General features: G+C 38.3%; 1 protein-coding gene across 3 annotated transcripts in view; it reads right to left on the minus strand.

Moving 5' to 3' along the window:
* Positions 1-3,626: 3,626 nt before the first annotated feature.
* Positions 3,627-12,500, minus strand: part of LOC106868997 (uncharacterized) — a 49,271-nt gene continuing 40,397 nt past the window's right edge. For 2 of the 3 annotated variants that reach the window (XM_014914494.3, XM_014914485.3), the window contains exon 2: positions 3,627-5,318. In XM_014914494.3, coding sequence (XP_014769980.2) covers positions 3,885-5,192 — 1,308 coding nt within the window. In that variant the 5' untranslated portion in view covers positions 5,193-5,318 and the 3' untranslated portion in view covers positions 3,627-3,884. Of the gene's footprint in view, positions 5,319-9,452; positions 9,516-12,500 lie in introns of those variants that run through there. The other variant, XM_089342634.1, reaches the window with a different exon arrangement.

The following is a 12,500-nucleotide window of genomic DNA, read 5'->3' on the forward strand; positions in this document are numbered from 1 at the left end:
ATGTATATATATATATGTATGTGTTTGTATGTCTGTGTTTGTGCCCCCAACATCGCTTGACAACCGATGCTGGTGTGTTTATGTCCCCGTAACTTAGCGGTTCGGCAAAAGAGACCGATAGAATAAGTACTAGGCTTCCAAAGAATAAGTCCTGGGGTCGATTACCTCGATTAAAGGCGGTGCTCCAGCATGGCCACAGTCAAAAGACTGAAACAAGTAAAAGAGTATATATATATATATATATATATATATATATATATATATATATATAACAGGCTCCTTTCGTTTCTGTTTACTAGATCCACTCACAAAGATTTCGTCGGCCCAAGGCTATAGTAGAAGACACTTGCTCAAGGTGTCACGCAATGAGACTGAACCCAGTACCATGTGGTTGGGAAGCAAGCTTCTCACCATATAGCCACACCTGGGGTTGATTTGTCTGATCAACCATTTCAAGGCACTGCCCCAGCATGGCCGCAGTCCAATACCTGAAACAAAGAAAAGAATATTACAAAGAGACGTGGACTCTTACACGCAGCAATTTCTCTACCAAGTTACATGCGTACCTCAACTTTACGTCGGTAGTTGGGTTTCAAGATATGCGACTTACGTCAATAAATGATATAACACGAGAAAACATTTTCAAAAGTTTATTAGCTTCTATCTGTTTTAATAAATTTATCTTTTTCTCTTTTTTTTTTAAGTATTTTCATCTGTATTTTATTTGATTTTCAATTCAATCTTCAATTTTTATTCAAAAATTTATGCTTTGAAATATGTTTGAGATGATCCGAAAGTTTGATAAATCGACTGAAGTCGAGGCTTAGTTCTTCCATTTATTTCTTTATAACAGCCTTCGAAAAAACAAATAAAACGACATATCGTCAAGGGGAAGAAACTCTTAGTGCATTGTTGTACTATTCAAAACTTTTTATTTTTTTTATATTAAACAACGTCTGTCGAGAAAGTTGAGTCTTGAAATAATATTAATTAAAAAAAAAGATATTAATCAGTTTCTTCACATCAGTAATTATTGAATAACTAATTATGATATAATTTATTTATATAATCACCTGAATTATTGAAATTCAGTTGAATTTCAATAGTTGAAAACGTGTATAGAAGAATTACCTCCCTTGGATTCTTTACCTCTAATTTCAATTAGAGAGGGAAAGAGGTCTAGGTAGTGTTGGCCAAGAATACAAAAGAAAGCTTAGACCAGTGGTTTTCAACTATTATTTATCTATGCAACCCTTTTAATTCTTATTTTACTCAGGTCGACCGGAGCCATTAGTTATTTAAAAAAATATCCTTATAATTAAGTATTATTAGGAATTGTATTTAAAAAAAATTGTTAAGATATTTTGTGTATTGCAGAAGTGTAACCAATTCATTGGCGGTCCATATAACTAAGTGTTATATGGACCACCAAGAGTCATATGGATCGCCAAGAGTCACATGGACCGCCAATAGTAATATGGACCGCTAAGAGTCATATGGACGCCGGTTGAGAACTTCTAGCTTAGACCAAGGATGGGATGAAATGCATTACAAGGTGTACAAAACTGTACAATCATTACTCCACAGTCTGTGGAGTAGTAACGTTGGGCACTTCATAACATACTGAAGTTTGATAAAGGTGATATGAAAGACGGCAAGGTGCCTCGTTAATGGACGTGTGCACAAAGGGTTAACTTTCTAAGGGAGGAAGAATCGAAGAACGTTGATCAGTTCGGAATCATTTCAGAATTGTTTCAATGTTCAACGTTGAGGGGAAGATATTCCTCTACCTTACTGCCAGACGTCTTTCACGAGATCTTAGAATTAATGCTGCTGAGTAAGTCGAGTTGCTGAAGAAGACAATTGTTAAGCTCTGGCCGGCCGAACGACGCAGTTGAAGGCTAAGTGTATTTCAACAAAACTCAGCACTTTCTCGTAAAGTTCATCAAAACCGAAAAATGAATATTGAACAATCTTTACGACTATGGAACACCAAATTTATGGCCTCCAAACTCGCCAAATTAAATCCCATAGACTGCTATATCTGGGGCGTCGTTAAAAGAGAGAGTGCCATGTAAAAGAATAAGTTAAAATGTTACACAAACTAATGAAATGCTCCAGACTGCTTGTACGAGGGTGAGTCAAAAAGTAATGCCATTTTGTTTAGGACAGGTTATAATTACCAACACAAGAACATGTATCATACATCAAAATGAAGCTGGTCCTCTGTGGATCACATCCCTACTTCTCAACATAGTCACCGTTTCTCTCAATAGCAATGTTCCACCTTCGAATGAGAGCACGTATCCCTGCCCCGTAGAATTCTGTTGACTGTTCTTTGAGCCACCTCTTCACTACAGTTTTCACTTCCTCGTCACTGGAATAATGTTTGCCTCTCAAACCCTCTTCCATGGGGCCGAAGAGATGAATATCCGTTTTTCTCTGGTACAAGAGGCCTGGCAAAGCAAGTCCACCGGGAAGGTCATGATGATCTCCGTTTTCGAGAGCAAGGGCATCATCTACATTCACTGGGTCCCCTCTGGCCAGACGGTCAACAAAGGGTACTTTGTAGAGATTTGGAGCGGGTTCAGGAAGGGATTTCGTAGCGAAAGTGCACCTGCCCCAGGACAATGCGCCAGCACACGATTCCTGGTAACGAACTACTTGACAGAGATCAGCTTCAAAATTGTCCCCCTCCCCCCGCCCGACCTCCCTACAGTCCCTGAGCTGAAGTAAACCCTCAATAAAGTGACTCACAGCCTTAGAGTTTCGTGCATTAGCGCCGACCCTTGAGTTACTCTGTTGCTTCTGCTATATATGAAAAAAAACAACATATATGAAAAAAAAACATACACGTATTCATGTTTTAAGTTCTGTTTTTTTTTTCCTTTTTGCATCAACATACCTATACATACATACATACATACATACATACATACATACATACATACATACATACATACGTACATAGGTACGTACGTACGTACACACACACACACACACACATATTCATATTCACAAATATTCATACATATATGTATACACACACATGCACATATGTATATATATATATATATATATATATGTGTGTGTGTGTGTGTGTGTGTGTGTGTGTGTGTGTGTGTTTGTGTATGTGTGTGTGTGTGTATATACATATACAACACGCATGCACACATATATACACACATGTATGTATATATCTTTACATATACATATATATATATATATATATATATATATATATATATATATATATATATATGTATGTATGTATGTATGTATGTATGTATGTATGTATGTATGTATGTGTGTATGTAAGCATTTCAATTTGAGAAACTAATCTCTGCTCTGTAATCTGATTTTCATAGCCTTCTGGTCATGTAAGAAATTTTGGTTTTCTAGAATAACAGAAGGAATGGAACAAATAACTCTCCCCCACCACTACCAGCATCCCAACAATTGCAATAACAATAATAGTAATAATAATAATAATAATAATAATAATGATAATGATAATGATAACAACAAGAAATAAAACAATAATAATAATAATAATCATAAAAAGGAGCAGTAGTAGAATAACAACAACAACAACAACAACAATAATAATAAATAGACAAAGAACATTGAAGTATGGTTTTGTATTATTATAAAATGGTAGTATGTTTTTCTTTTTCGTGTGATTTATATATTAAACATAAGGCATTATCAAAACATATTTATTCCAGCATGAAATGATTTATAGAACGTTTCAAATCCGAATTAATTTACATTGAAAATAGCATTTCCATTCTGAATTTTTTTTTTTTTCTTTTCCAGATAAAATTTCAATAATTTTTCTTATATTCAGATAAAATTTTAATCCGCTAAACTTTATATTCTTTTTAATGGTAAACTTCGACAAAAGGCATTCCATACACAGAAAATTTCATAGTTCTTGCCATCTTTGATAAACCTTCTGTTTCTATATGATGTTGGTATATTTCTTCTGGAAATATCAATCCTTTCCTGTGACAGTCTCCTCGAACGAGAAGACTGCAGCCACCAACACCGTCTATGGGTACCAAACGACCCTCTGCACGCAGGTGAGGTAAATATAGCCGATTTGACGGACCATATCCCTCTAGAACCAATTGGTTTGGCTGTAGGTGCTTTTGCTTTTCCCATGATAAATTTGTCTCCCGCCAAGTGTTTTTATCATAAACTCTTGTGTTGACTCCATCATGAAAAAGGCAAGATGGAACTACAACATCCTTGTCAGCTGAGATTAGCTGCTGAACCAAGTCACCGGGTATGCGTGACACGTCGCTGTCAATCCACAGGACCCATGTTTCATTTTTCAGACTGTTCCGTAAGAGGAGATTACGCGATTTTGCCAGATGGCTGCGCCGTGACATCTGCATTGCGTGATCATGCACGACACTCCATCGCCCAGTTATTTGACCAGTTAAGTTAAAGTGAAGCAGCCTGGCTGATTTGAATATGTGGGACAGTTCCTCAACAACACCCTTAGCCACAATCAACGTTTCGTCAGTGCTACAGTCCTCACCGAGTGCCACTGATACCAGGTGGCGAGGATAGGTCAAATTCTTCAGAAGATTAGTATAGTGATTCAAATGATCAGCGACATTATGAATTGGAGTCAAAATAAGAACTTCTTCTGTGTATTCTCGTTTTGGTAACGTTAAGAAATGATTTATCACAGGTTTTGGTATATAAGGAACTGTGTCATCAACAGACACAGCGGGCACATCAGGTATATGAAAACGTTTTGGAAAATTGTCTTTTCTCAAGGCCTCTTCTTTTACATGTTTTGTTTTGTGAACACTTTTTTGATTAGATTGCTTGGTACCAGAAATTAATTTTTTAGTAACTTTTTTTTGGATTACATTTTGGTGCGTCGTCATCTGTTTGGAATGTAATTTAGAAATATTTTTTGCCAACGTAGAAGCTGTGACGACATTGCGGTTAGTGTGCCACGCAATGTTGCCATGTTGGGAACTTGTCTTTCGAGTAGTTGCATGGCGCAGTAGTTCTTCTGGCAAAGACTTCCTGATGAGCTGGAAGTTTGAAACAGCTATTATCTTCAGATTTGAACCAAGCAAAGCATAGACCAAACAACAGAGCAGTATGATTATTGCTAAGCTTCCACAGAAACTCCGTCGGTTGGAGAGTCTCCTGACGATATACATTTGCCAGCTGACATTCAAAGAGCTTGAATGCTAGTGGTGACAGGAAATGAGTATTAGAATGTCTGGATTAGAACCGTCTTCGATACTGCTCTGTTAGTCTGCCAGAAGTGTTGGCCAGTATGATGTCTGTAAAGAAAGAAGACAAAAAAAATTAAATAAAGATGTGCGAATTGTGCGTGAATTAGTAAACGGCAGCAAATGAAATTTTGTAGACAGAATTATGAGAGTTCACCGTTTATTGACTATGGAAAATTGTCTAATATTAGGACAGAGGCTTATACGAACTAATATTAAACTGTTTTTTTTTATTGTCAATATACGATGAAGGCTCATAATTCTGTTTACAAACTATAACTAAACAATAAAAAAGAAAAAAAAACAACAACAACAACAGCAAATATACTGTAAATATTAATTTGACTCTCATCACACTGGCACTCACCCATTTCTACTCACTCTCTCTCTCTCTCTCTATTACACACACACACACGCATATACACACACACACACGCGCGCACACACGCGCACATATACACACGCACACATACACATGCCCTCACTCATATTTCTTTCACTTGAACATTCTCTCTCACAGTCATACACACACACACACACACACACTGATATTCCCACGTAATTTTATATTTTACAACTACATACACCTACCCCCTCTCTCTCTCTCCCCCCTCTCTCTTTCTCTCTCTCTCTTTCTCTCTCTCATTCCTAGTTTCACTCACATCCATTCTTCCTCCACCCCCTCCCTCTCTCACATTTCCATCCATTTTTTCTTTCTTTCTTTACCAGGTTGCCATGTTATCTTTTCTCTTTCATGCGATCGCTCCCTCCCACCATCATATTTCTCTTACAACCTTTCTCTGTCTCCCAGTCTTCCTCTATCTCTCCCCCTCTCTCTTTCTCTCTCTAACTCACTCTCTCTCTCTCTATCTCTCTCTCTCTCTCTCTCTCTCTCTCTCTCTCCCTCTTCCACCCCCACTCAGCCTACCCCCATCACATCGTATTCCACAAGGGTCTTTTTTAAATAAACTAATTTATCTGACATTGTTTTCATTTATTCCAGGCAATTGTACGATAGTCGTGATAATGGAAATGGTAGTGGTAGAGTTGGGTGGTGGTGGTGGAGATAGCGGTGGTGGTGGAGTAGGCGGTGGTGGTGGTGGAGATAGTAGTGGTGATGGTGGAGATAGCGGTTGTGGTGATGGTGGTGGTGGTAGAGATAGCGGTGGTGGTGGTAGTGGTGGAGATAGCGGTGGTGGTAGAGGTGGTGGTGGTGGTGGAGGTGGTGGTAGGTGGTGGTGGCGGCGGTGGTAATGGTGGTAGAGGTGCTAGCGGTGCTTGTGGTACTGGTGGTAGTGGTGATGGTAGGGGTGGTAGTGGTGGTGGTGGAAGTGAAGGTGGTAGCAACGGTGATGGCAGCGGTGGTGGTGGTGGTGGTGGTAGTAGTGGTGTTAGTGGCGACGATGGTGGTAACGATGGTGGCGGCGGCGGCGACGGCAGCGGCGGCGTTGGCGGCGGCGTTGGCGGCGGCGTTGGCGGCGGCGCTGGTGGTGGTGGCGTCGGTAGTGGAGGTCATCTACGAACATATAGCGGATGGTGCTGAGGTGGTTGGTAGTTTACTTTAGTGCAGGGTGGTTGTGGCAGCGGCGGTGGCGGCGGCGGTGAAGCTGGTCTAGTGTACTTTAAGCTGGGTTGGTATGCCCTACTGTACGCCGATGGTAAGTGCACTATACCTGTGAGGTGATGATGTACAATGGCGTAGATTTATAATGATGTAGATTTATAATGGCGTAGATTTATAATGGCGTACTATATTCTTTGCTACTCTAGGCACAAGGCCCGAAACTTTTGGGGAGGGGGGGCAGTCGATTAGATCGACCCCAGTGCGTAACTGGTACTTAATTTATCGACCCCGAAACGATGAAAGGCAAAGTCGACCACGGCGGAATTTGAACTCAGAACGTAAAGACAGACAAAATACCTATTTCTTTACTGCCCACAAGGGGCTACACACAGAGGGGACAAACAAGGACAGACAAAGGGATTAAGTCGATTGTATCGACCCCAGTGAGTAACTGGTACTTAATTTATCGACCCCGAAAGGATGAAAGGCAAAGTCGACCACGGCGGAATTTGAACTCAGAACGTAACGGCAGACGAAATACCGCTTAGCATTTCGCACGGCGTGCTAACGTTTCTGCCAGCTCGCCGCGCTACAATATTGTCTTGTATGATATAGATACGGTGGAGACACATGGCTGAGTGGTTAGGGCGTTGGACTCATGATCGTAAGATTGTGGTTTCGATTCCTGCACCGGGCGATGCATTGTGTTCTCGAGCAAAACACTTTATTTCACGTTGCTTCGGACCTCTCAACTGACAATTATGAATAATCCTGCGACACACCGCTGCCCCACCCATCGAGGAGCGTATATACGCTAGGGCAACCGGCACTATGCTCCTTACGGTGTGGTGTGGGTTAATCACCATATTAAAATGGATCTCCGCCAGTTTCTACGATGAGCATCCAATTATGCAATCGGATAAAACACTTGCTGATTGAATTGGCGTATTAAGTCACTGAGTATTCCGCAGACATATGTACCCTTAACGTTATCTTCAAACATGAATTAGCTTGACAATGTGTGGTAAGGCCATTCTTTTAAATTACGGGTACAAATCCACCCGGGTGTTTTCTGACAATTTCTCTCGACTCAGTTTCTTTCGCAAGGCTTGGACAGCGTTAGATTAACCATTAAGGGGGGGGAGCATATGCACCTGTGTATATATGTGTGTGCATAGGACATGAAGGGAAGGAGCGGAGCACCACAGAAATGGTAAATGGTTTACTGCACAAAAGAAACCATTAAAAATTTGCTAAAATAATATTCGAGGTGGTTAATATGATCGGAAATATAATTTCGAAGTGTTCATGGTGTCATGGTGAGGATCTGATCAAAGAATTTGTAATTAAAAAAGGAAGTAGGAGAAAACTTTCCAGATATAAATAAAATGGAAGAACACAAAAAGAAACATTATTTTCCATCTTTACTGTTAATCTTGTTTCATTTTCAAAGATAAAAATTTATTTTATGGCTTAGTATTGTTTATATTTTGAATTGCATATCAAGAAGCCGATGTGTTACGTAAGATTAATTTTCAGGATCTGATCAAAGACTTCGCAACTCAAAAAAGGTAGGAGAAAACCTTTCAAATATAAATAAAGTGAAAGTATCCAAAAATAAACATTATTTTCTATCTTGTTGTTGGTTTTGTTTCATTTTGAAAAATTAAAAGATTATTTTATTATTGTTCATATTTTGAATCACACACACACACACACACACACACACACACACACACACACATACACACGTATATGGGGGTGGGGCACCAAAATCTTTAAAGTTCTTAGGGCGTATATGAGCCTGAAATCCGGCCCTGGGCTTGGGTCAAACCAAGGCCACATAGTAAGTACTGTCTCGAGTTCTAGGGCTCATAGGGCCGCCGGTTGCCTCGTTTCCAAGGCGTATAAGTGACCAGGGTCTCAATATTCCTCCTGAACGGAACGCTAGTCCGTCGCAGGTTGAGACTTCGAAATCATTATCATTCCACTTCGTGTAATACGTATATCATTGTACCACCTGTATCGACCAGGCTATTACATGTTGTTATACACCGCTGGTCACAATGCGCTTTTTCGCATTTTTATAGCTTTCGAATATATTTTTACACACACACACACACACGCACATACATACAGTTACATGTATACACACATATATACCTTTTTATGTATACAAGTATATATATATATATATATATATATATGTGTGTGTGTGTGTGTGTGTGTGTGTGTGTGTGTGTGTGTGTGTGTGTGTGTGTTCGTGTGTGTGTGTGTGTGTAGAGAGAGAGAGAGAATTCACAAAAAAGAAAACAACAGACGAAGACAGGTAGTGTAGAAAACAAACAAATGTATTAGTATAACGCTCGGGAATTGAAAAAGTCTTTAACGTTTCGAGCCTACGCTCTTCCACAGAAAGGAACACAGAAAGAAACAAGGAGAGAAAAAAAATGTGTGTAGTGGTTAGCGATCTATGATGGGAGTGAGAAAGAGAGAGAGAGAGAGGAAAGAAAGAAAGAGAGAGAGAGAGAGAGAGAGAGAGAGAGAGAGAGAGAGAGAGAGAGAGAAAATGAGAGAAAAGTGAAACCGCTTGAAAAATCACGGGAAAGAATTTCACTCACAATTCTTTGGCCAACTCGAAACTATGGTAAATAGCTCATTCATGTCCAAAGTTCCCGGCAGAAAGAACGCAAGAAAGAACGCGTTCTCGAAAGAGTGCTAGAAAGAAACGTCAGAACGAATTCTATGCATTTTCTATAAAAGAACAGCGGGAAGAATTGCTAGGAAAGAATATCAGAAAGAATGCCAGGAAGATACTAGAAAGAACTTCTGCAAGAACGCTAGAAAAGAACACCCCCCCCCCCCAAAAAAAACAGCACAACAATAAAAAGCAAAAGATTGAAGACGAATCACAATGAAAGCTAGAAAGCTGTAAGAGCTGCTGAACTCTGAAAAACAATCAATGAATGTTACATCTTACAAAATACAACCAATATCTCTCAAAGATGCAAGGAAGTATGAAAGAAGCTGTAACAAAAAAAAAAAGAAAAAATGGAGTGGGGGAGCAAAGGGGTGGGCGGGTGATGGTGGTGGTGGTAAATTGACGGAACAATAAATATATGAATTTCAAAGTAGAAATGAATCTTAATTTCATTTCTTTATCCTCCTCCTCCTCCTCCTCCTTCTCATTATTATTACTATTATTATTATTATTATTATTGTTGTTATTATTATTATCAACCGCAACTTCATCATCATCATCATCATCATCATAATTATTATCAATAACGTCAACATTATCGTCATTGACACCACCTTTATCATCCTCATCATCATCATTTTTAATTATTATTAATTGTTTTATTCTCCTCCTCCTCCTCCTCCTCCTCCTCATCATCATCATCATCATCATCATCCTCCTCATGATCATGATCATCATCGTCGTCGTCGTCGTCATCATCATCATCATCATCATCATCATCATCATCATCATCACCATCATCATCATCATCATCATTGTCATTATACCACCAACGCCACCACTGCCGCCGCCGCCACTACTGCTGTTATTATTTATTATTTTATTTATTATTTCCTTTAAAAAAAATTTTTTTTTTTTTTTGATTATGTCTTCTTCGTTTTCTCTCTTTTAGTTATTTAAGAGATTATGAATGTATCAAACAAATAGCAAAGCTGAAAGCAATTTATTTTAATCTCTTTAGAAAAGATGTCTTAATAAGCGTTAAAGTAAGGGTGGAGGTTCCTTAATTCTTTCTTTCTTTCTTTCTTCCCTTCTTTCTCTCTTTCGTTCTTTCTTTTTTTCTTTCTTTCTTCCTTCCTTCCTCACTGACTGCCTTTCCATTTTATTTATGAATTTCTTTATTGTGGCAAGCGATGCGGTGGGGGTTGTAACCAGTATTTTCTTAAAAAGTTTAAACACTTTATGAAATTAATAAAATGTATGTTAATAAACAAGGAAAACTAATATCTACCTATCTATCTATCTATCTATCTATCTATCTATCTATCTATCTACCTACCTACCTATCTATCTATCTATCTATCTATCTATCTATCTATCTATCTACCTACCTACCTATCTATCTATCTATCTATCTATCTATCTATCTATCTATCTATCTATCTATCTATCTATCTATCTATTTATCTATGTATCTATATCTATATATATATGTATATGTATATATGTATGTATGTCTATCTATCTATCTATCTATCTAGCTAGCTAGCTAGCTAGCTAGCTGTCTATCTGTCTGTCTGTCTATATTCGTGTATATGTGCTTAAAGCTAGTTGGTTCAAACTTCGAAACCACTCTTATCCCTCTTGTAAAAACGTGATAAACAAGCAATATACTCTACAAAGAAGTGTTAATTGTTCAGTTTAATATTAAATTGTTTTTATAATAACTCAACTCCCAAAACAAACATTAATACGTACATACATACATACATACATACATATCTACACCCCCACACACACATGCTGTTGGGATTGGGATTGTGAGATGCGGTAGAGTCTGTGGTCCGACTGGGATGACGGTATGTTTAAAATTTTGTAATTTGAAATGCCTTCTATGTAAGCAAAGACAGGATGTTTCCAATTTTACATCGTGTTTATAAAACGACAAAGTCAATACTTTTATCTTCTCTACAAGGAAGAGTTTATAATTACTGCTTCACCCATTATATTTATTAGTTTTAGTAATAATACTCTAGCTTACGAATGGGTTAGTCATTCCGCGTTCCTTATCCATATATATTTGTATGATGATGTTGCGTAACGTATGCTTTTCTCTCTAAACGAAGCCATATGTGAATCTTTCTTTAAAGGTGTTCCCTGTAAGTTCAGTATTGATTTTTAATTGTGCTTTTCACATCGGAGTTGTTGTCTCTGTACACTTCCCTCTTCAGGGCATTTGTTGTTCAAAGGATAATGATCGGGCGATTTATAGCGACGTGAACATTGTGTAGACTTGCTTATGTTCATTTTTCTTTTTCGTTGCTCTGGTTGAGTATTTGTGAACCCATATTAGGGAAGCAGCTATAACTTACTTTTAAAATATTTCTGTTGAATATTCGATGATATCTATACGCTGGTGGGAAATGAGTGTCGACCAGAATGAGGAAACGTCTAACTAGTTTGTAACTATATCCATACTATACGGTGGATTGAACCACTGGATCTCCCTGCGCTTACGTCTCCTGGTTCATGCTGGAGTGGGTTCAATGTAGGTGATGTCTTCATTGAAGGCGGATCTCGGTAGTGCGTTGTTGTAGTGTGGGACGGCTTTATTGAATGTGGTTTCGTCTGGATAAGCCAGAAATGTGTTTACTTATGATTTTGGTGACCTGTTTGATAATAGATAGTAGGTGGTTTGAGACTCAATTATTGAAGGTGATTTCTTTATATGTACGTACGTACATATATTTATGCATATATCTATATATGAGTGTGTAAGTGTGTATGTGTATATGCGTGTGTATAGTTATATTATAGATACGTGTGTATGCTGTGTGTGATTAAAGTAGAGAGTGAGAGAGAAGAGAGACAAAGAGCGGGAACGACAGAAAGAGAGCACATATAACATGTATTAATATATTTTCCTTTCTTTTTTTTTTTAAGTGAAGTGGCCATATTTTTTTAGACG

The sequence above is a fragment of the Octopus bimaculoides genome, chromosome 26 (genome assembly GCF_046866305.1).
Source record: "Octopus bimaculoides isolate indiv1 chromosome 26, ASM4686630v1, whole genome shotgun sequence".
In the NCBI taxonomy this organism is placed as follows: Eukaryota; Metazoa; Mollusca; class Cephalopoda; order Octopoda; family Octopodidae; genus Octopus; species Octopus bimaculoides.